Source organism: Pipistrellus hanaki (assembly GCF_964339955.1).
Source record: "Pipistrellus hanaki genome assembly, chromosome: 8".
In the NCBI taxonomy this organism is placed as follows: Eukaryota; Metazoa; Chordata; class Mammalia; order Chiroptera; family Vespertilionidae; genus Pipistrellus; species Pipistrellus hanaki.
The window spans coordinates 68,474,461-68,494,827 of NC_140510.1; the positions used below are offsets into that span (position 1 = coordinate 68,474,461).

Below are 20,367 nucleotides of genomic sequence, written 5' to 3' on the forward strand. Positions count from 1 at the left end.
TTATTCTCTGTTGTATCTGCAGGTCCGGCACAGGGCCTGGCGTATAAATGCCCAGTATACATAACATATGCTAATAAAACAAAGGGGATACCTTGACTGGGGAAACTTCTCTTGCAGACAAAAACTGCCTGTGGCTATTGGACAGTTCACATCTCCCTGCTTTTATTTATCTCTGAAATGTCTAGTTACAAGGTAGATGGGAAAGATATTTTTAGTTCAGAAAGAAAGAGAGGAAAGGAAAGGTTGTTATGAAATGATACCCCGTGAGCTTCAGTCTCCCTTCCTCTGGCTAATTTCAAGGGCAGGCTCATAAACTGAGGTACTGTTTTTCTCCACCCATCCTTTTATTCCATGGGGATTTTAAATTATTGATGGAAGGTCCGTAGAAAATTTGATTTTTCAAGTAAGGCACGTTCACAAGGTCTTCCCTGCGTGTCCCTGGGATTCTGGAGGCAGTGAACAGTGCCCCCTGGAGAGCGCAGCTAATCCCTGTGCAGCTGAAGAGCTCTGGTGGCGGCCGGTTCCTCCTGGACAAAGGGCCGTTGCCCCTTGCGCTGCACCTGTGACAGTTTCCCCCCAAACTCTGAGCTCTGAAGGCTCAATTTAGCATCCGAAAAATTGAGCTGTGTTTTTCCCTTTAGTGCCTCATTACGAACAATAAAGAGTTGAAGAATGGAGTGTCGGCTGGCAGTGTTGCTATAATATATTGCGGAGAGAAGGCAGACTTGCTGCTTTGTCCTCTGGAGGACCTCTAGGTTATTGACAGGGATATATATATACTAGAGGCTCCATGCACAAAATCTGTGCAAGAGTAGGCCTTCCTTCCCCCGGCTGCGGTCCCCGGCTTCCCTCTGGCACCTGGGACCCAGGCTTCCTCTGGCCGCCGGCAGGCACCTGTGACCTGGGCCTCCCTTGCAGCTCCGGCTTCGTCCTGAAGGTCATCTGGAAGGATGTCTAGTCTATTGAGCATATTATACTCTTATTATTATAGATAAGTAGGTATTTTCAACTGGAAAAAATATATAATATATATATATTATATAAAGAAATATATATAAAAATATTATATAAAGAAATATATATATAAAATATTATATATATATATATATATATATATATATATATATATATATATATATATATATATATATATTTAGTAGGTATTTTTCAACTGGAGCATAGAAATAGGATAGTCACATCCTATGCTCAGTTTACCAAAACTACCAATCCCTTAGACAAGTGTTCTGCAGGCAACCCACAGGTAGTTAGCGATGCTAATAATAAGTGGTGCTTTGCCATTAGAGAACCTACGACCACCTTTCTTTTTATTTATTCATCTTTATTGTTGGAAAGTACTACAGATGTTCCCCCCTTTCCCCTCATTGATCCCCTCCACCCTGGTCCCGTCCCTTCCCTAGGCCTTCACCGCCCTATTGTCTGCATATGCGTTCTTTGGTTAATGATTTCCCCCTTCCCTTTCCCTCTGAAGTTCGTCAGTCTGTTGCATGCTTGCTTCAATGTCTCTGTGGAATCTAATGAACAAAATAACCTGATGAACCTGAATAGATCCTCTAACCATCTTTCAAGGTGTTAGGTGCCTCTCTCCCCAGTCACTAGCTATGCAGCATGAACAGGCATCTTACAAATTCGGGAAGCAGTAAGAGAACATTGCTTAAGAGTTCTGGGAAGAGTGCGTTGGCACTCTATATTTCCCTAAGAAGGTTTGTGTTTTGTTTATCAAGGCAAAGTCAATCCTGGGACTAGCTTCTACTCTTGAGTCTGTGCCTCAGGGTAGGAAGGAGCGTTCAGAGCCTTCATCTCTATAGACCGGATGTCATCTCTACAGACACTGTGGTCCATGCCAGGGATCCGTCGAGAGCAGACAATCACTACTGGCTTGTATGCTGGTTAAAATGATTTGAGCCAGTTGCCATGAGTGAAAAGTAAAGAGGATTTCATGTAGAAAGAAATCTGAATTTTGGCCCTTCTTAAAAGAAGTAGAGGTTTTGGCAACACTGGGCTTGGTTTCTGACAAGGCAAGTGAGTTGGGTAGTGGCTGATAGTTTACCCCAATTCTGGGCGGCTCCTAGAATGTTCCATCCCTTTCTGGAAATTGAAAAAAGGCACCACCTTTGGGCAGATGAGTTAGAGGGGCGCCCCATCCAGAGGACGTGGCCCACATCAGCAGCTTTGGCACCATTGCCGCCACCTCCTGGCACCATTTTGCTCATTGTGAGCCCCCGTGGGTTTGTGACCACTGCCAGAGCCTTTGGAAGAAGCCTGCCTGCAGCATCTGTCTCGATGGGAGGGGGCTGGCCTGGAGGGCTTCCTTTGGTGGCTTGAACACAGAAATGGAGGCACCAGCGTTTGCTCCCGTTTCCCTTGGGAAGACAGCTGGACGGTTTTGTAGGAATTAGCACCAGGGCTAGGTCTTCCTCTCCTCAAGGTTCATGGTACTTCTGAACCGCCATCCTCCCCTTGCACAACCCCATGCCACTTGTTTATCTTTTCAGCCTATCAGAGGACTGGTCCAGGCAGGATATGGTGATTTCTCCAGCATGACACAAGGGGATGATTCCTTTAATGTACAAAGTTGGAGCAGATCTTTGAATTAGCCAATCCCAACCTCTCTCTCTCTCTGTTGACAAGCTACCCTTAGTAAGCCATGCCCCAAAGTGAACCCTGCCGCTCCTGACAATGGACAATGCCAAGGAGCCAGGGAGCCCCTCTGTGGCCTCTGCAAACTGGAATAATAGTCTCTGTGTGGCTCCCCATGACCCAGGAGCTGCTTTTTCTTAGCATTGAATCACAATCTCCCCAACCATTTATGTACCGTGGCTATCTGTGACACCTGCTGTCTAAGGGGCAATATAGAGACATTAATACTACCCCACCTGAGAGCTTGTAAAGTGACTCATCGTTAAGCACAGTTGGATGATACAATTAAGAGTCTGCTTTGGCAAAAGCATTGAGTTCAGGCTGGGGTTGAGCACTTACTCTCACACTCAATAGTTATGTGAACTTGGGGCAGACTTTTAACTCTGTGACCAACAAAGAAAATATAGTTAAATTATAACACGCTGAGTGGGAACCTAGAGTGGTTAAGAATTCTGGAGTTCCCTCCCTCATCTTACTTGTTGGAGTGAATTGTCAAAAGCCTCAGGTGCAGCCAAAACCGGTTTGGCTCAGTGGATAGAGCGTTGGCCTGCGGACTGAAAGGTCCCAGGTTCGATTCCGGTCAAGGGCATGTACCTTGGTTGCGGGCACATCCCCAGTAGGGGGTGTGCAAGAGGCAGCTGATCGATAATTCTCTCTCATCGATGTTTCTAACTCTCTATCCCTCTGTCTTCCTCTCTATAAAAAATCAATAAAATATATTTTTTAAAAAAGTATCAGGTGCAAAAATAACACCTTTCTAATAGGACTTGTTTGATTGAATGAGATAGAGCTTGTGTCTAGCATGTGGTAGGTATGCAGGAACTGACCACTGGAGATCCCAGCCTGGTGTAACAGAAGCTATCAAAAAGATTGGTTCCCACCCCAGCTGGTTTGGCTCAGTGGATAGAGCATTGGTCTACGGACTGAAGAGTTCCTGGCTGATTCTGGTCAAGGGCACGTACCTTGGTTGCAGGCTTGTCCTCCAGCCCTGGTCGGGCCTGTGCAGGAGGCAACCAATCAATGTCTGTCTCTCACATTGATGTTTCTTTCTCCTCCTCCCCTCCACTCTCTCTAAAATCAATGCAAAAATATCCTCTGGTGAGGACTGACCAAAATATATAAATATTGGTTCCCTCTCCCCCAGGCTTGTGTCTTCCTGCTTTGGGGACTAAGAATTTTTAGCCAATGGGAGAAACAAGTTGTTGCATTGCTTAATAAATATTTAATGAATTGGTTTCATGGTGAATAGTCTAAATGTATGACTAGCATGCTGTTTTGCTAAAGGTCTGGCTTCTTCTCTGGGAAGTTTGAGTGGAGCGTTAAAAATAATTTCAGTGCTTCAGGACAATGCAATGTTTAAAACCAAAATAAGAAGACTCTCTCTTCAATAATGGGAGTTACTGCCCGTTCCCTTCAGAGGCATGAGCTCCTGGCTGCAGAAGTCCCAGATCCAGCACAACACAAAGGTCACCACGCCAGTTTCATCTGAGAAGCTTTGTGGTGTTTGCGCTGGTTTTGGGGGAGGACGGGTGGTTGCCATGGAACTGTTAATAATGATCGCCGCCTGCACCTCCATCCCTCATGCTCTCCATCTCCAATATAAAATCACTTAGGCTGGGACCAGAGGGCAGTAAACAAACTTTCAAGCAAGAATTAACTGGGCCCGGGCATTAGTCTCCTAATGGAGGGAATGACTTTCAATATAACCTTTATCAACACTGGCCGCTTGGCTCTGTCCAAGGAGCTTCCGGTTTCCTGATCTTGGCCTGAAATGCAGGAGGTTCAAACCTTGATATTTTTTGCCCAAAAGCAGAAACATTCTGGGCTTTCATCACACAATAAATGTGAAAAAAATCTTTATCTTGTACAGAACTGGCCCCAGTGTGGGTCTCTTATTTTCATGTGTATAAAGAAATTCAGACGTAGACTGGATTCCTAATTGGAAAGAGAAAAATGCTCCTGTTGAAATATGTATCTCTATATTAAAAAAATAAAATCTCGTAGAAAAGTGACATCTTTGCTGTATTTCTGTGAGATTTGTGATCCATGTAATGAAGTTTCCTGCTCCTGAATTATGTTTCTAAGATAGGGATCTCAGTGCTTATTAATGTACAACCAACCTTCGGGGGGAAACTAATCCCATGAGCGCCAGGCACATAAGTTAGAGATGGGTTAGTGGCTGGGTGGGGGGGTTGTCGGGGGGGGGGGAGGCACGTCTAATTTGGGGGCATTGCAGCCTCACCAGAATGCAAATGCTTCAACTATAACACAGAGCAAACAGCTTCTGCTTCCTCACCGGCTCCTCTCTGTGATCCCAGCTGTGTGTGCTTTCCAGCAATTACCTGGCCTTGTTCTCTGTTTATTGCTTAGGATTTTAATGCCTCGAATGTGGAGCAGAGAGTAAATTGTTTGTCAGTAAAATCTGAAAATATGCCTGTGTGCAGTTTTTCACTACACGACATGCACATCTTTTGAAAAGGAAATGTAATCATCACGTTAACCCTGGACCCTTCACCTCCTTGGCAGCAAGAAGTGATAGCAACCTAGTGCAGGTGGAATGGGCATGCTGGGGGCCATGTGCGAAATGAAGTCTTCCACGGGATGTGGGACAGCGCAGGAGACAGTGTCATCGGCGTGGGACAACTGAACGCCCAGCCCGATACGTTTGTGTTTGCAGGGCTGCCTAAAGTATTAGGAGGCCTGGTACCAAACAGTACAAATGCAGATGGAAATATCAAATTCATCAAGCAGCTGCAATCAATTCAGCTGCTCCCCAGAGCTGGCAAGGTGATGTCAAGAAAGTTAAACTTGACGAATGAGACTCAGATTCTAAATGAGATCAGGGAAAAGAGAAAGCCGAGTTAATAGGGGAAATCAAGACGGAAACAATCAACATTACAGCTATATTTGGAGGAGAGTTTTAAGAAATCAATTCTCTCTGCTTGTTCTAAAACTGTTCTGCCAACAAACTGACACTGTTAGGCACTTTTCATTTTTGGTTTATTTAGTCTTCTTTAATATAGCCTTTGTTGTTCAACCATCAAATACGTGGGGTACATGATTGCAAAAACAAGGATAGCTGTATAGGTTATGCCATCAATACATTTGTTAAACTTATCTCTTTTATAAGACAAAGCAGTTTGTTAATACTGTGTTGGATTAGCTACAGTTATAAGGCTACCTATAGTGAGTGGCGAAATCTAAAGGCAGGGATCTGCTCCCTACTACCTGTCTTCAAACTATAGTTTCATAGTATTCTCAAAACATTAGCATTCTGTAATTAAAAATAGATAAAGCAACATTTTAGTATAATGTTAGGCAGTAGTAAAAATTACCCTATCTGACTATATGTGCATATCTACATAAATACCCGTGCTTTAAAAAGGTAATAAACATACTAAAATGTGAAATTGACATATAAATAAAATATGACCTGGAATGAAATTATCATTATGACTAAAAAAAAGGACAAATAGAAGCCCTCCCTTTCCCAAACCTGTTAATTTTAATACCCTATAAACCAACATTACATTTTGAGTGCAAGCTCAAATTTGGAAAACATTACATTAAAGACTAGTATGATCCAACTTCCTAGAAAAGGCAGTATGCATTAATTAATTTTGAATATTTATATTCATCCCCAGTGTTAAAGAGACAACATCTTTTTGAGTTTCTTCGGAGGGATATTTCTAATGTCTTTTATATATTAAGAAAAAATACACCTTGAACACAGTAAAATATCTTTATAGTATTTGAAAATGTTAGAAAATAAGAATATTGTGAAAATATAACATTATTCCAGATATAAGAACTTCTTTAGTATTGTTATAAAGAGCAAAATATTTAAATTTAGATAGTAAATATTCTACTTCTAAGCACATACTTTTTTTTTCTCTTTTTGTCTTCATTTTCTTTGGCATTCTTTGTTCCTGTTTTTCCTATTTTCCCACATCTCTTTCTTAGTTTTCTTTTTCTAATAGTCCTGATTTCCTACATGTCTTACTTCTTTAGCTAAAAATTGCAGTTTTTACTTTATTTTCAAGAAAACAATGGTTTCTATTAAGTGGATGGTCAACCAAACTTTTTCTGTTACCTTTTAGAAAACATGTTTTCTTTTCTTTTCTTTTTTTTTCTTAAAAGCAGTTACCCTTTAGCTTAAACACACATGTATATCATACATTACACACCTGAAAAATAGCTAACAGGTGCACGGAGTTCTGGGAAATTCCATCTGCTGCTGGTACGCTCTGCAGCAAGCTTATGGAATGACCCAAATCAATCACCCTTCATGACCAGTGTCTTCAGTAGGCTCTGGTTCTTCTAAGCTAAACTGATCCATGTTTTTCAACTGCTTCATTTCTTCGGGGCAATCTTGGAGAAATCCTACAGGAACAGGACCTAGGAGCAAATTAGAAATGGAGCCCCCGACAGGCTGCCTTCATAGTGGATCTTGGTCATGTGTGTGCTGCTACATGGACAACAACACAGTAGTGAGTGGGTAGCACTAAAGACGCGTGGACGCGTGTTCTAGGCTCCCCACCTGCCTGCAGGCGCCGCTGGCCCAGTGGGCTCCTGCTCAGGCCGTGTGGCCCACCTGCAGCACCGGGAGCTGGGCGGCCTCCTCTTCTGACCGCTCTGCCTCCGTGGAGTTGTAGCCGTCCTCATAGCGCACCTTCTGTGCCTGTTCCCGGGCCACCAACGACTCCTCATCGACCTCCACAGTCAAGTCCACGTTGCTGTCCATGCCAGAGTTACTCCCCCGCGAGGCTGCCCTCCCACTCTCTCCCTCGGCCCCCTTCCCTTCAGCCAGGACGCTGGAGAGGGATGCTTGGGAGAGACCCTCGGCCAGTGAGCTCCCCTCGTGGTCATGGTCGTTGGGCACGTCTTCAGACTTGGCCTCGTTCTCCCCAGCGCTTTCCAGCTCTCGGACTTTCTTGCGCCCGAAAGTGAGAGGGGAGACCTTGAAGGGGGAACTTTTCCCGGAGGATGTTTTCTCGTGGTTGGAAGCGAACGATTTCTTGATCTTCTCCCTCCTCTCCACAGACACAATCTTTGTCCCCAGCTTGTTCATCTGCTTCTCGATGTTCTGGCGAGAGAAGGCCTTCTTGATGCTGTCCACCTTCCGGAGGCTGGACCTTTTGATCTTCTCGGCTCTGCTCTCTCCCAGGCTTTCCTCTGCGCTGTCTTCCAGGGCCTCCTCGCCGTGGGCCAACTCATCTTCCGACGAGAGGTCCACGGTGTGCAAGGTTTCCTCCAAAGACTTGTTCTCGTCTGCAACTTCCTCCTTCCCTTCGTTGGGGCTGGACACGGGCTCTTTGGCAAACACGCTGGCGGGGATCTCGTGCTCTTCCTGGAGAGATGGACAAGGCAGATTTCACGTTAGTAACGCATTCCCCAAACAGGCCGGAGCGGCCAGAATGCCTGAGCTGCCAGTTTTGGGCGTTATAGAAACCCAAGGTTTGTGGCTTCAGTTTTCTAGGACTTGAAGAGTTAATTGTCAATCAGTCAAGGCTTCCCCCTCCCCGGAAGCTGGATAAGGCCAAGGGCTCCCCATGGGAAGATTAGGAGGGTTCTGGCAAGGGCTCTATCAGTGACAGGCAGAGGGGGAAGTGGGCTGTGGCTCAGATCGGCCAGGAAGCTGCTTCTATAAAGTAAGTCACTGTGAACTCCTCTCCTACCCAGCTCGGTCCTGCCAATATCCCACTGAGAAGGAGCCTGGTGGTCAGGTTGGAAGATAAAAGGTGGAGGCAGGGGAGAGAAAACAGGAAGTCCTCAAGTGTCGGACCCCATGTAGAGCCTTGACCAGGTTTCCTCCCCAACTAGCTGTCGGAAGTAAAGATAAGGCCAACCTTGGTATCTGTTCCAAGTACACTCTAGTTCTTCTGAGGACATAATTTTAGAGGAAGGGAAGCAGGGGCCTGCCTTCCTGGGGACCCGCTCACAAAGCCGTGGTTTAGTATATCCTTTGTGGGCATTAAAAAGGGGATGTGGTATATTAGAGCCACATTTAGAGTTGTCAAGGGGAATTATGATGCCAAGTGTAGCTTATCGAGCCACTATTGTTAAACAGGGTTTCCTGGACAAGAATGCTTCACCCCCCACCTAGAGCTAAGGGTGAGGAGAGCAGCTCAGGACTCCCCCACCCTCATCCCAGCACACTATGCCCAGTACACCTCTCTCTCCAGCTTCTAGACCCCTGCCATGTATCAGGGGGCAGAGCCTGGGCACCTGCCTCCACAGAGCAAGAGGAATAGTTTGCCAGTGTTGCTAAGTGGGGAGATTTGAATGTAGACAGACTTTGGACCCCATTAGCATAAAAATCTCTTTGATTTTTATATTTCTATTTGAATATTGGAAAACAAGACCCAACCAAGTGCCTTTGCATTTTCATGAAAAGAAACAGCACAGTAGAAAGCATGTGACTGGAAGCCTGAATCCCAGTCCTTGCTGTACTGCTAAGTGGTGAGTGACTTTTGGCAAATAACTTCATCTCCTTGGGTCTTGGTGTCTTTCAGGCATGAACGGGAGGATCTGACCTAGATTAGCAGCCTTTGGACTGTACTTCCTGGGGCACCAGGGCTCTGCATGAAGGCCCAGGTGGGCCCGGTGCCAGAGCCCATAGCACCTGCTTCCACCAAAGCGGTGACATTACCTGGTTATGTTGTAGACTGCCCAGTACATTTAGTGACTTTAGAAGTCTGTCTGGGATCTAAACTTCAGGCAAAGTTCATGTTAACAGTAAGAACTGCCCTTCTCGCCAAAACCGGTTTGGCTCAATGGATAGAGTGTCGGCTTGGGGACCGAAAGGTCCTGGGTTCAATTCTGGTCAAGGGCATGTACCTTGCTTGCAGGCATATCCCCAGTAGGGGGTGTGCAGGAGGCAGCAGATCGATGACTCTCTCTCATCGATGTTTCTAACTCTCTATCTCTCTCTCTTCCTCTCTGTACAAAATCAATAAAATATATTAAAAAAAAAAAAGAACTGCCCTTCTCATTTTGCAATTTTGAAAAATTGACATTATAATCAGAAACATGCTTGAAGAGTGAGCCTACACATATATATTTTTAACTTCTTGCTACAAAGGCTAAATGAACAAAGTTTTGATAGAGAAAATTAAAAATTTCTGTCCTTATTACCACTGAATGGTATAATTATGATACTCTCTGCTAAGACACAGTCCTGTGTCTCCCCCTTACAGACACATACTCATAACTCATACCTGAGCCTTTCTAAACTGGTTAGAAACAAAGGGGAAAGAGCAGAATTGTCTGGTTAAATAGAATCCTTGGTAGAGGTAAGAAATAACAGATTCAATTTCCTAAAGCTTTCTCCACACTCACCCATTTTAAAAAATTGAATTTATTGGGGTAACATTGGTTAGCAAAACCATATAGGTCTCAAGTGTACAACTCAATGAAACATCATCTGGACACTGTATCATGTGCCCATTGACCCAAGCAAAGTCTCTTTCCACCCCATTTCCCCCACGGTTTGCCCACCTGCACCCCTGCCCCCACCTCTGTTGCCCGATGGCTATCCCCACATAGTCCTCTGTGTCTATTTGTTTTATATATATATTCACTAATTCCTTCACATTCTTTTATCCACACCCTCCCATTTTGAATGTCAACAAATTGTCAGGGCCTAGCCAGTTTGGCTCAATGGATAGAGCACTGGCTTGTGGACTGAAGAATCCTCGGTTGGAGTCTGGTCAAGGGCAAATGCCTCAGTTGCAGGCTCTCTCCAGCCCGGGCCCTGGTCAGAGACTGTGCAGGAGGCAACCAATCAATATATTCCTCTCACATTAATATTTTTCTCTGTCTTTCCCTCTCTCTAAAAATCAATGGAAAAATATTCTTGGGTGAGGATTAAAAAAAAAAAAAAATGCCAGGCACATAAAAGACAAAGTTAAAAAAATAAAAGAAGGATGGGATTCCCACAAATCTCTTATGACATGGACTTTTACAGAGAGCAACGTTCCCATGTTTCAAGTCTCAACTCGCCTCTGTCTCATTGGCATGTGCTCCCCATGAAGGTGGAGATTTTGTCTGTTCACTGTTATGCCCCAGTGACTAGGAATAGTTCCTGGCAACTCAACAGCTATTTGTTGAATGGGTGCATGCTGGGTACGGCGGCTTTCTAAGACAGCCCGAGGGTGGCTGGAGTGGAGACGCCCGCTGTCGGCAAGGCTTGAAGCCTGCAAAAGTATGGGCCCTGCTCTGCGTCTAGAAGCAAGTTTGCTGATGCTGGCTGTCCCTGGGAAATGAGGAGAGCCTCAGGCGCGAGGAGAGCAGTGGCTGCCATTTGTAAGGAGTTTATTCTCAGAGGGTGAGTGTAACCGAACGAGGGGCAGACTGCAGAAGTAGCCAGGGCTCTGATGCTTAGTCCGGAAGTGAAATTACTTGTGGGGTTTGACAAGAGGGTTGGGATGCTTTGACAGGAGTTGCTTGAAGGAAAGGAAGAAACCAAGAGTTCAGGGAAATGTTATTAAAAGTTCTTAGTGGCTCTAGCTGGTTTGGCTCAGTGGATAGAGCACCGGCCTGTGGACTGAAGGGTCCTGGATTCAATTCCGGTCAAGGGTACATGCCTAGCAGGGGGCGTGTAGGAGGCCCCCGATCAATGATTCTCTTTCATCATTGATATTTCTATCTCCCTCTCCTTCTCTTTCTCCCTAAAATCTCTCTCTCTGGCAGACATGCAGGTGGAAAACTCAAAATTAGCCGTGGCTCCGTGAGAAGAGGTACATGTGTGCAATCTTCCATGGTAACCAAAGGATTGCCCTGCTAGTTTTCTTTTCTTCAACCTCAACGAAAGGTAGACCCGGTAACCGGGCTTCTAAAAGAATTCAATTAATCATTTTGTAAGTTTTCTTCAATGTCAATCTTATTACTAAAAAAACATGGCTGAGCTTAACTCATCTCTCTCCTTACGTGTCCTCTGAGGATGGTTTGAGCAAAGTGCGTGAGCTTGTGGTGGAGAAATGGCCTGGGGCAGATTCTCACAACAGAGCTGGGGGCAGTTAAGAGATAGTAGGAACCGCAACTGGATCCTTTTATGCGCTGCCTGGGAAATTTAACCAAGTGCCAACTGTGACAATAAACACAGCAGGAACAGACATAATCCAGAATGGGCGGGGTGTGTCCTTCTGGGACTGGAACCCCGTGAGATACGTCTTCTTGGCTATCTGCGAGGCGTCTGCGGTCACTGTCATTACTCGAGCTGCACTTGGTGTCCTGTTTACTGGACAGCATTTATTTTGTGGCTTCTTATGGCCTCAAAAGGGGAGCCCTTTGCCTTTCCTGTTCACGCAGGAATCTGTGAATATGCAAGCACATGCAGGCCTCACCTCTCCATGATGCCTGTGTAGGAGCCGCACAATAACGACTCCCTTAAAAAGCTCCGTTCTTTAGTGAAATGCATGCGTGGTATTTAATATGAAGCGACATTCAACTTGAACCTCGGACAGTGGCTCCTCTGTCACTGCACAGTCTCACCTGCACACGTGCCTTGATCAGGACACGCACACCTCAAGGACACACTTGATATCTCACCTCCCGACAGGGGAGGCCACACTTCTGCCTTTGGCCTCTGATCATAACGTCTCTGACCTACTTTCTCAGAAGATTCCAAGACGGTTGGCTCTTTCAAGGGGGACGATCAGATAGACGCCTTCAGTTCTGTCACTGCTGAATTATGCTGCCCACATAGCTACTAGGCACTGTGATTCCTTTGCGTGGCATTAAGAATCCCTTGGGAGTGGCATCGCTTCCTTTGGAAGTTGTACCAGCTTACTGTTTGCCCTACAGATTCATTTTCATGAGGACACCACCGAGGACCTGCTCCTGGTTCTGAAGTTTCACAGAAACCCTCAGGAATAGTTTGAAGGGAGGAAGAATGAAACAGAACACTTCAAACACACGGATGACACGCTCGCGAGAGAAAAAGAAGGGAGAGAGCTCTTGAGCAATGGCATTTCCCCTTATACTCCCGCTTGTTTGCTGTTTACGTTAATTCTTTTGAGCTAATAATTCCAGCTGTGCATAGAGACATCGACAGAGAAACTTTCGAGGTGCTTTTTGGGTTGGGACTGTTTGTAAGTGAGTCTTTGCACACACACAGCGATGGGCACTTTCAAAGACAGGGAGACTCTATGTGACTAGCGTTGGAAAAGGGGGCCTCAGGAAGTCCTTTAAAGCTTGACTGAAGAGAGACGAGCCAGTGGCTTGCTCTCCTGTCACTAACGTGTCACCCCTGCTGTTAGAAGACAATAACAAAGGCTGTCATAGTCCCACTGGGATGTGGTGGCATCTTGGAGGGATATATGAGGATTGTAAATTTATGTCCATGAAATGTTTTATCCAATAATCTCTAAACACTAGTTATTAAAATGGAACGACGCCCACCTGACATTCTGATTTATGGGCCTCGCTTCCCCATTGATGGCTCTCTCCGGTGCGTGCTGCCGAGGTAGAGGCTGCCAAGCGGATAAGGCATGGATTAGAACTGCCCCCGAAGGCAGCGGCGGGTGGGAGCCGAAAGTCATAAGAATAAACAGCATTGCTTACAATCCCCGAGCAGTCTTTCACATTCGGGAGGATTTAAAAGTTTCATTATTTTTCAGTGTTATCAAGGGCTCCATTCCTTTTTAAGATCACACTGGTTAGGTGTTCTTTGTTACACGCCCAAAACACACAAGACAAAGCGACACCAAATCGCACTGAGTTATTGAAAAGCTGGCGTGGACAGCCCAGCGAACGTGAACTTTGTCCTCATGGGGTTGGAGCGCTGGTTTCTACAGATTTCACAACTCAGGTCGGTAATTTCTACTGTTCATCAAATGAAACCTGCCCAGTTACTCTGCTTCTCAGGGCCTTTGCTTCTTTGATATAAAATGAGGTTAAACTAAATGATTATGAAGGCTCTAAAATATCCGATTCTGTGACCTTAACCTAAATCCCATGAAAAACAGTCAACAAATGACAGAAGCAATCCCATGGTATCCTAATGCCAACCACGTTTTGTTTCGCGCGAGCACTAAAACCCCGAGGCCTGAGCTGCATGGGAGAATATGCTTCACCCGATGCAAACACACACAGATTACCAAGCAGCAGAAGGCGTGTCCCTTCCGTGGCAAGGCTGCGTCTGGAAGCTTGGTCATTGAATACAGAAAGTAATGATTCTTTTGAAGAAATACCAACCATAATCAGTTATTCCCATAAAGTGCCCGAGGGAGGGCTGGCACTCAATAAGTGTAAACAATAACAATAAGAACCAGTATTTTCTTTCTCTCATAAACTAAAGAGCACCGGTAAGTGGCATATTGGAACCGATATTCCATTATGGGAACATTAATCAATGTGATATAAACATCAGGCATTGTCATATAAAAGGTGTTTTTTATGACCTGGCCCTGTTTCTCCTAAGTCTGAATTAATGTTGCAGGTTGCAGAATAGTGGCTTGGGATAGAGAAAGGAGTACAGTCTTTAAAAAAAAAAATCCACTTAAAAACAGTCTGAAGGTGCTACCCTTTTAGCACTTTTCTAAAATTCTGGCCTCACTGAAGGGACCCAAAAGATGAATATTTGAACACATTTAAAGGCTTGGTTCTCCGTGAATGTTTCCACAGCAAGTACCTAACCTCTACTCTTTTCACCCAATTTCACAATGTTATGTGGATGAAAGTGTAAGCTGTCCACGAGGACGCTCATTTTCTTTCTGGATTTGAAATAATTCCCAAACTGCTTTTTCAAATAATCACCCACTAACCCCCTAAGAGGCCTCAGTGGGCCCCGAGCCCCCGGGTGGGGTCAGTTACCTATGAAATTCTAGTCCCTTCAATCAACAGGGACAATTCCTTCTTAACTGCATATCCACTGACTTGCCATAGACATTCCATCATTTAGTAAAAAAGCTAGCCTGCCTTACAGATGAGGAATTAGCCTCATTAGTCGTTAGCATTTGCTTTTTGATCAGCAACCCCTCTGAGTCTCATTTCACTTATGCTGCTGGGTCCTGCCACAGTATTTTGAATTAGAACATTGATCTTATAGAAATGTAGAAAGGAAAGCTGCTAAGTTTAACAGGGATCTGACAATTGCCTCTAGTGCTTAAAGGAGAATGAATTTTGTCCAGTTTTAGATATTCCTGGGTTTATAATCTGAGGTAATGGCTAAGGCCTGAGAGGCTTACCATGTAAATCTAGCACAGGTTTAAAGAAACAAATGACATGAGGACAAAGTTTGGAATTTTAGTCAATGCAAATGTGTACAGTAAGCATCTAGGTCCACCCAGCCAACCCAGAGGCATGTGCAGATGTGGGTGGACATACCAGGAACTAACACACTAGACCCGTGACCTCCTAAACACCACAGCTCCAGGTGCCTCACGCCAGTAACAGCTTTCCTTCCCCGCCCTCCTTGTTCACTTTCACATGAACTCTTTGGTTGTAAACTAGAAAACGGATGGACTCAGTACAGGAAAGACTGGCATAGCGTCCAACTGACCGGAAGTGACAGCCATCACGTAAAGGTATGAGGTGGCCCTGGGGCCTTGCGTGACCTCCACCCTCTCTGCAGATCCAGGGGACACGGCCTCTGCCCCACGGGGCAGGCGGGCTGCTGCCAAGAGGTCTGTGTGGGGAAGGCTCTGTGGGCAGGTCCTTTGCTTTCATGGAGCGGGTGGTGACATGATACTGAGTTCAACATGGTAGTTGTCATACAATGTATGGTAGGGAGTGGGAGTGTGTAGGAGTGAGTGTATGACTTCTAATAAGTCTCAACTGAAAAAGCGTAAGCATAGCTGTTTTAAGATCCTGGGTAGGGTGAGATCAGTTTTTACTCAAGAGGCATATTTATTTATTATTAGTTTTATTTATTTGTATTATTTTTATTTAAAAAAATATTCATTGTTGAAAATATTACAGATGTGTCTCTCTCCTCCCCCCCCCCCCCCCCGCCCCACTGACCTTTCCCAGCTCCCGCCCCTCCCCCCAGCCTTTACCACCCTATTGCCTGTGTCCAGCTTATGCATATGTGCAGACAAGGTCTTTGAAGCACATGTCTAACCAGGCAAAAGTGCAGCCCCCTTTCCCTGCAAATGCTTTTCAAATCCAGCCAGGAAGAGCTTCTTACTCCAGGCCAGTCGCTAGCCATTCTAAGTGTTATTTCCCGGATTCCTCACCCTTGGGGAGAGCTAGGAGGAGGAAGCATTTGTGCTTAAGAGCACACACTTTGGAATCAGTCAAACCCCAGCTTCATCCTTTGCTTAATAAATAACTTCAGATAAGATATAAATATCTCAACATCCTCATCGGTAAACTGGGGGAGGGAGGGAGGCGGGGGGGGGGGGGGGGAGTGAGATAACGCCCAGAAAAATGCTTAGTATGTTGGAAGGGCTTATTAAGGGCTTAAATGTTCTTTGCCCTTATTAGTATTCTCAGTGCACAGATGAGGACACACTCGTGGAGAAGCTATAAAACATGCACACAGTGGGCAAGTGGAAAAACTAGGATTTGAACCAGGGTCTGATGGAGAACATTATTAACCTTCGCAGCCCCTATGCTAAGCCCCTCTCTAACACAGTGATTGTCTTACCCACTGGCATAATTCCTGCTCCTGAAACCCTCGCTTTAAGGAGGATCAAGAGAAAGAGCAACCCTTCCACCGAGGAGTGGCACTCGCATGCATTTGTTTCTTTAAATAACCATCAGGCGATGCCTTGAGAGTTGAGATTTCGAATATCCTTTGGGCTTAAGAAAGGCCCAGTTCCTTGCCTCCTAAACGGCGCTTTACAAAAACAAGTGTCTTTGGGGGCTGCCCGTGAAGAGGCCAGAGTGGAGCTTGAACATGTTGCCTTGGGTTCCCTTCCCGGCGCGTCCCCCCTCGCCCCCCCTTCAAGGTCTAGAGCGCCCCTGTCTCACCTTTCACTCATTCTGCTGAGAATTTCTTCCCTCTCTGCCTGCAATTTCATACCTGTCAACCTGATGTGACAAACAGGAGGCCACGGCCAGGCTTCAGCAGCAGCCTGTGTCTTTAAATTCCCCAACAAATGTTTATCTAACTGTCAGATTTAGAATTCTCTCCAATTTTTAGTCACATACCTTCTCCATCCCCCCCTCCCCCCCAACATCGACAGGTGTCCGTGGCAAATAAAAACAAAACCCGATCCCTACAAACTGTGTTTTTCCTCCACTAGATAAATACTTGTGTTTTTCCTCCTGAACTGAGGAAAAGGTCAAGAGTGATTCTCTTTGACGCAGACTGGCAGGAGGGAGACTTCCTCTAACAGGTCTGCGCAGGTTTGGTGTTGTGTGGAGATGAGGATTTAACGTAGCAATGCTTCCAGAGCGAGATCTCTACTATCATTTGGGCTAATAAAGTAGGGACCTTATATGGCTTAAGAAAGATACATATCTCTTCAGTTTATTTGGTGCAGGAAAAGCTATTCCAGCTCTGACTTGTTTGGCTCAGTGGATAGAGTGCCGGCCTGCGGACTGCAGGGTCCCAGGTTCGATTCCGGTCAAGGGCATGTACCTTGGTTGTGGGCACATCCCCAGTAGGGGGTGTGCAGGAGGCAGCTGATCGATGTTTCTCTCTCATCGATGTTTCTAACTCTATCCCTCTCCCTTCCTCTCTGTAAAAAAAAAAAAAAAAATCAATAAAATATATTTAAAAAAAGAAAAGAAAAGCCATTCTATTTGCATTAAAAGCTAAAACACTTCCAGCTGCAGAAAGCCTACAAGGTGTAGGAGGCCATCAGCTGCCTGAAGCGTTAGGACAGAAGTGCGATTTGGGGAGGACAATGCAGCAGCCGAGGCCCCCAGTCCTTTTTGGGGGGGAAGGAGGCTGGGGCTCTGGCTCCTGGGTTCGTTTAGGAAAAGAAGGCTCCCTTGGTTTCAGGCCCCATTTCCCAATCTCTCCTGGGAGATGAAGGCTCTTCTGTGTGGCTTTCACAATCAGACCCTGGTCCCAGCCTCTCCTCCAGGGTTTTGAAATCCGCCCCTATTCACAGGCTCACAAGGAGGCAGCCCTGGGGCAGGGAGGGACGGCGACTGCTTCCTGGGGTCCCAGCTGGCCGGGCCCACTGGGCGGAAGGCTCCCGGCAGTAGGCAGGGCTGCCCTTGGATCTGCAAGTGCCCAACGCCTGGCGGGGCCGCGGCCCATGCAGACTCCCTGTTCCCAGAGAGCCTCTTGCTACATTCATTGCATCACGGATGCCTTAAAAAAATTTAAGTGGCCCTTTTATCCCAAGGCAACCATTGGAGACAGCAAATACTTGAGACCAGCCTTTGTAACTGGGACTGATCGCACGGCTTTCATTTCACTTGGCAGCTGTGTCTGGGCGCAATGAGAAGCACATCTGGGTGTTTGCGAGGAGCTCTGTTAGCGCTCTTTGCGAGAACAGAACTTAACAGGATCGCTTTGGCCAGAAGGGTCCTAGAAGGACTTGCTTAGCCCCCCAAATGCTGGTAGCTTTTGGCCACAGGGAGACTTGACACAGCCCTGAGTTTAACTTTTTTATTTAAAAAACAACTCCTTCTCTCCCCTTCCCCACCCCCCTAACAAACGAACACCTTCACATGCTTACTTCATTTGCACAAAGAGTTAATAAACAGCCACTGAACGCCTTGGCCCTGACCAGCGGACAGCGGCAGCCAGCCCCAGGTCCACAGGCAGGCAGGGAGACGGATGGCTTTGACGGGGTGCAGGCACCTGGCACCTGCTCACCTTCGCCAGCTGGATGGAGGCCATCCAGGTGTTCCCCAATGAGTGACTCCGCCCGACTAACCTCGGGGACCTGGCAAGGTCACCTGTGTGCACAGATTTCCCCTCTGCCTGCTTAAGGCGGACAGGGACAATGCCTGTGTGTCTGAGCCCTGCCAGGCAGGACAGATGGACAGCTGGACAGATGGCGAGAGCCAGGCCCGCTGAGCTCAGGAATGCGAGCAGCAGCAGCGGCAGCTGCAGGGAGGAGGGTTGGGGGTGGGAGGTGGGCACTGACCTGGAAGATGAGCACTTTGAAATGGTTGCGGCGCAGGAGCTGCGCGTGGTTGCTCTCCAGCCGCTTCACCTGCGCGCACTGCCGCTCCAGGCGCTCGCGGACGGCGCGCGTGTGCGCGCTCACCTTGCGGGACTTGTCCAGCAGCTTGCTCACCGTGCTGCCCGTGGTGGCCTGATACTTAGAGAGCTTGGTCAGGTCGTTCTGGATGCCCTTCACCGAGCCCTCCAGGCTGATCTGCCGCTGCTCCATCTTGTGCTGGTTCTCCTGCACCACGTCCATCATCTTCACCAGCTTGTCCAGCAGCGTGAGCACCGTCACCGCGTTCACATGGTCCCGGGCCGCCTCGTCCGCGCTGCCCAGGTGCAGGCTGGGGCTGGGCGTGGAGGAGGGCGCCGGGCTGGGGCTGGCTGGCTTCTCGGGCCGCAGCTCAGAGCCCTGGGACTTGTCGGAGTGGGCAGCGTCCTCTCCCATGGTCAGGCCGGCAGGTGGGCAGGGCCGGGATCCCTCTTCTTGCTCCGGGGAGGACGGTGGCGAGGGGCGCAGAGCTAGGCGGGCCGCTTGGAGCTCAGAGCCCGGCTCTGCAGCCTGGAGAGGTTCAGACAGGCCAGCACCGGCTACACTGACCGGGGCCTGCACCCCGAGGCTCTTAAAAGCCCGGCTCCACCCAGTGGGAGGCGAAGGTCAGAGGAGAGCCACTCGGGGCTCAGAGGGATCACACACTTCCTCGCGCGTCCCCTGGGCGCGGGGCACTTTCCTGCAGGGCCAGCGTCTCTTTCCGGAGCCTCTTCCCTTTTAAAAAGGAGTTGAATGCCATATTTCAGTCATGACTTCATCCAGGGGCGGGGAAAGCACGCTCACCCGGCCAGCTCCTGACTCCAGTTGGCCAGCGCTGGTAAACTTGTCTCCGGCTGCTATGCTACAGATGCAACAGAGCGGCTGTTCTTTTTTTAAATTTTTTTTCCTCTTTCCTGAATACAAGTTATTCTAACGGAAAGTATTGTTTGCACTTGCCCTAGACTGGGCTGCAGAACGCCTGGTGTCCAAGGAGATGGGAGGGGTCAAGTGTAAAGGGTACTTGCAGCCCAGCTTGGTGTTTGTTCCTTTTTTTTTTTTTTTAACATATTTTATTGATTTGTTACAGAGAGGAAGGGAGAGGGATAGAGAGTTAAAAACATCAGTGAGAGGGAAACATCCAGCAGCTGCCTCCTGCACATCCCCTACTGGGGATGTGCCCGCAACCAAGGTAGCATGCCCTTGTCTGGAATCGAACCTGGAACCCTTCAGTCCGCAGGCCAATGCTCTGTTTACTGAGCCAAACCGGTTAGGGCTGGTGTTCTTTCTTAAAGTCTGAAGGAAGGGAAGGTAACCACCAGGAAGGCAGCCCAGTTCTCTCTTCACGAGTTCTTCTTGTGATGGAAGAGCAAGATAAGTCAAAAGAGACCGAACCTCACGGATGGTAAAACATGTAATTGCTGCCCAGCTGGGTGGCGTGGCTCAGGGGTTGAGCATCGACATATGAACGAGGAGGTCACAGTTCAATTCCCAGTCAGGACACAGGCCTGGGATGTGGGCTCGATCCCGTGTAGGGCGTGCAGGAGGCAGATGATCCATGATTTTCTCTCATCATTGACGCTTCCATCTCTCTTTCTTTCTCTCTTCTTCTCTGAAATCAATCAAAAATATTTTAAAAATATACTTTCTTTTGGGG

General features: G+C 47.1%; 1 protein-coding gene across 2 annotated transcripts; it reads right to left on the minus strand.

Moving 5' to 3' along the window:
* Positions 1-5,644: 5,644 nt before the first annotated feature.
* CAVIN2 (caveolae associated protein 2) lies at positions 5,645-19,574 on the minus strand. 2 transcript variants are annotated; one of them, XR_014795676.1, is made up of 3 exons: positions 18,660-19,456; positions 6,837-8,008; positions 5,645-6,790 (listed from the first exon to the last, which is right to left on the minus strand). XR_014795676.1 is itself a non-coding variant. In XM_084891649.1 (2 exons), the coding sequence occupies exons 1-2, from the start codon at positions 19,128-19,130 to the stop codon at positions 7,235-7,237; spliced, it is 1,245 nt and encodes a 414-aa protein (XP_084747775.1). In that variant the 5' UTR covers positions 19,131-19,574; the 3' UTR covers positions 5,645-7,234. The 2 variants fall into 2 exon arrangements, 1 of the variants encoding a protein (XP_084747775.1); XM_084891649.1 differs by having other exon boundaries at positions 5,645-8,008; positions 18,660-19,574.
* Positions 19,575-20,367: the final 793 nt, after the last annotated feature.

Excerpts from the sequence above, each read along its gene's own strand:
- CAVIN2 (XM_084891649.1), bottom strand. The coding sequence starts at position 19,130 with ATGGGAGAGGACGCTGCCCACTCCGACAAGTCCCAGGGCTCTGAGCTG. Across the intron at positions 8,009-18,659 it reads TCAAAGTGCTCATCTTCCAG|GAAGAGCACGAGATCCCCGC; the intron begins GTCAGTGCCCAC and ends CCATCTCTCCAG.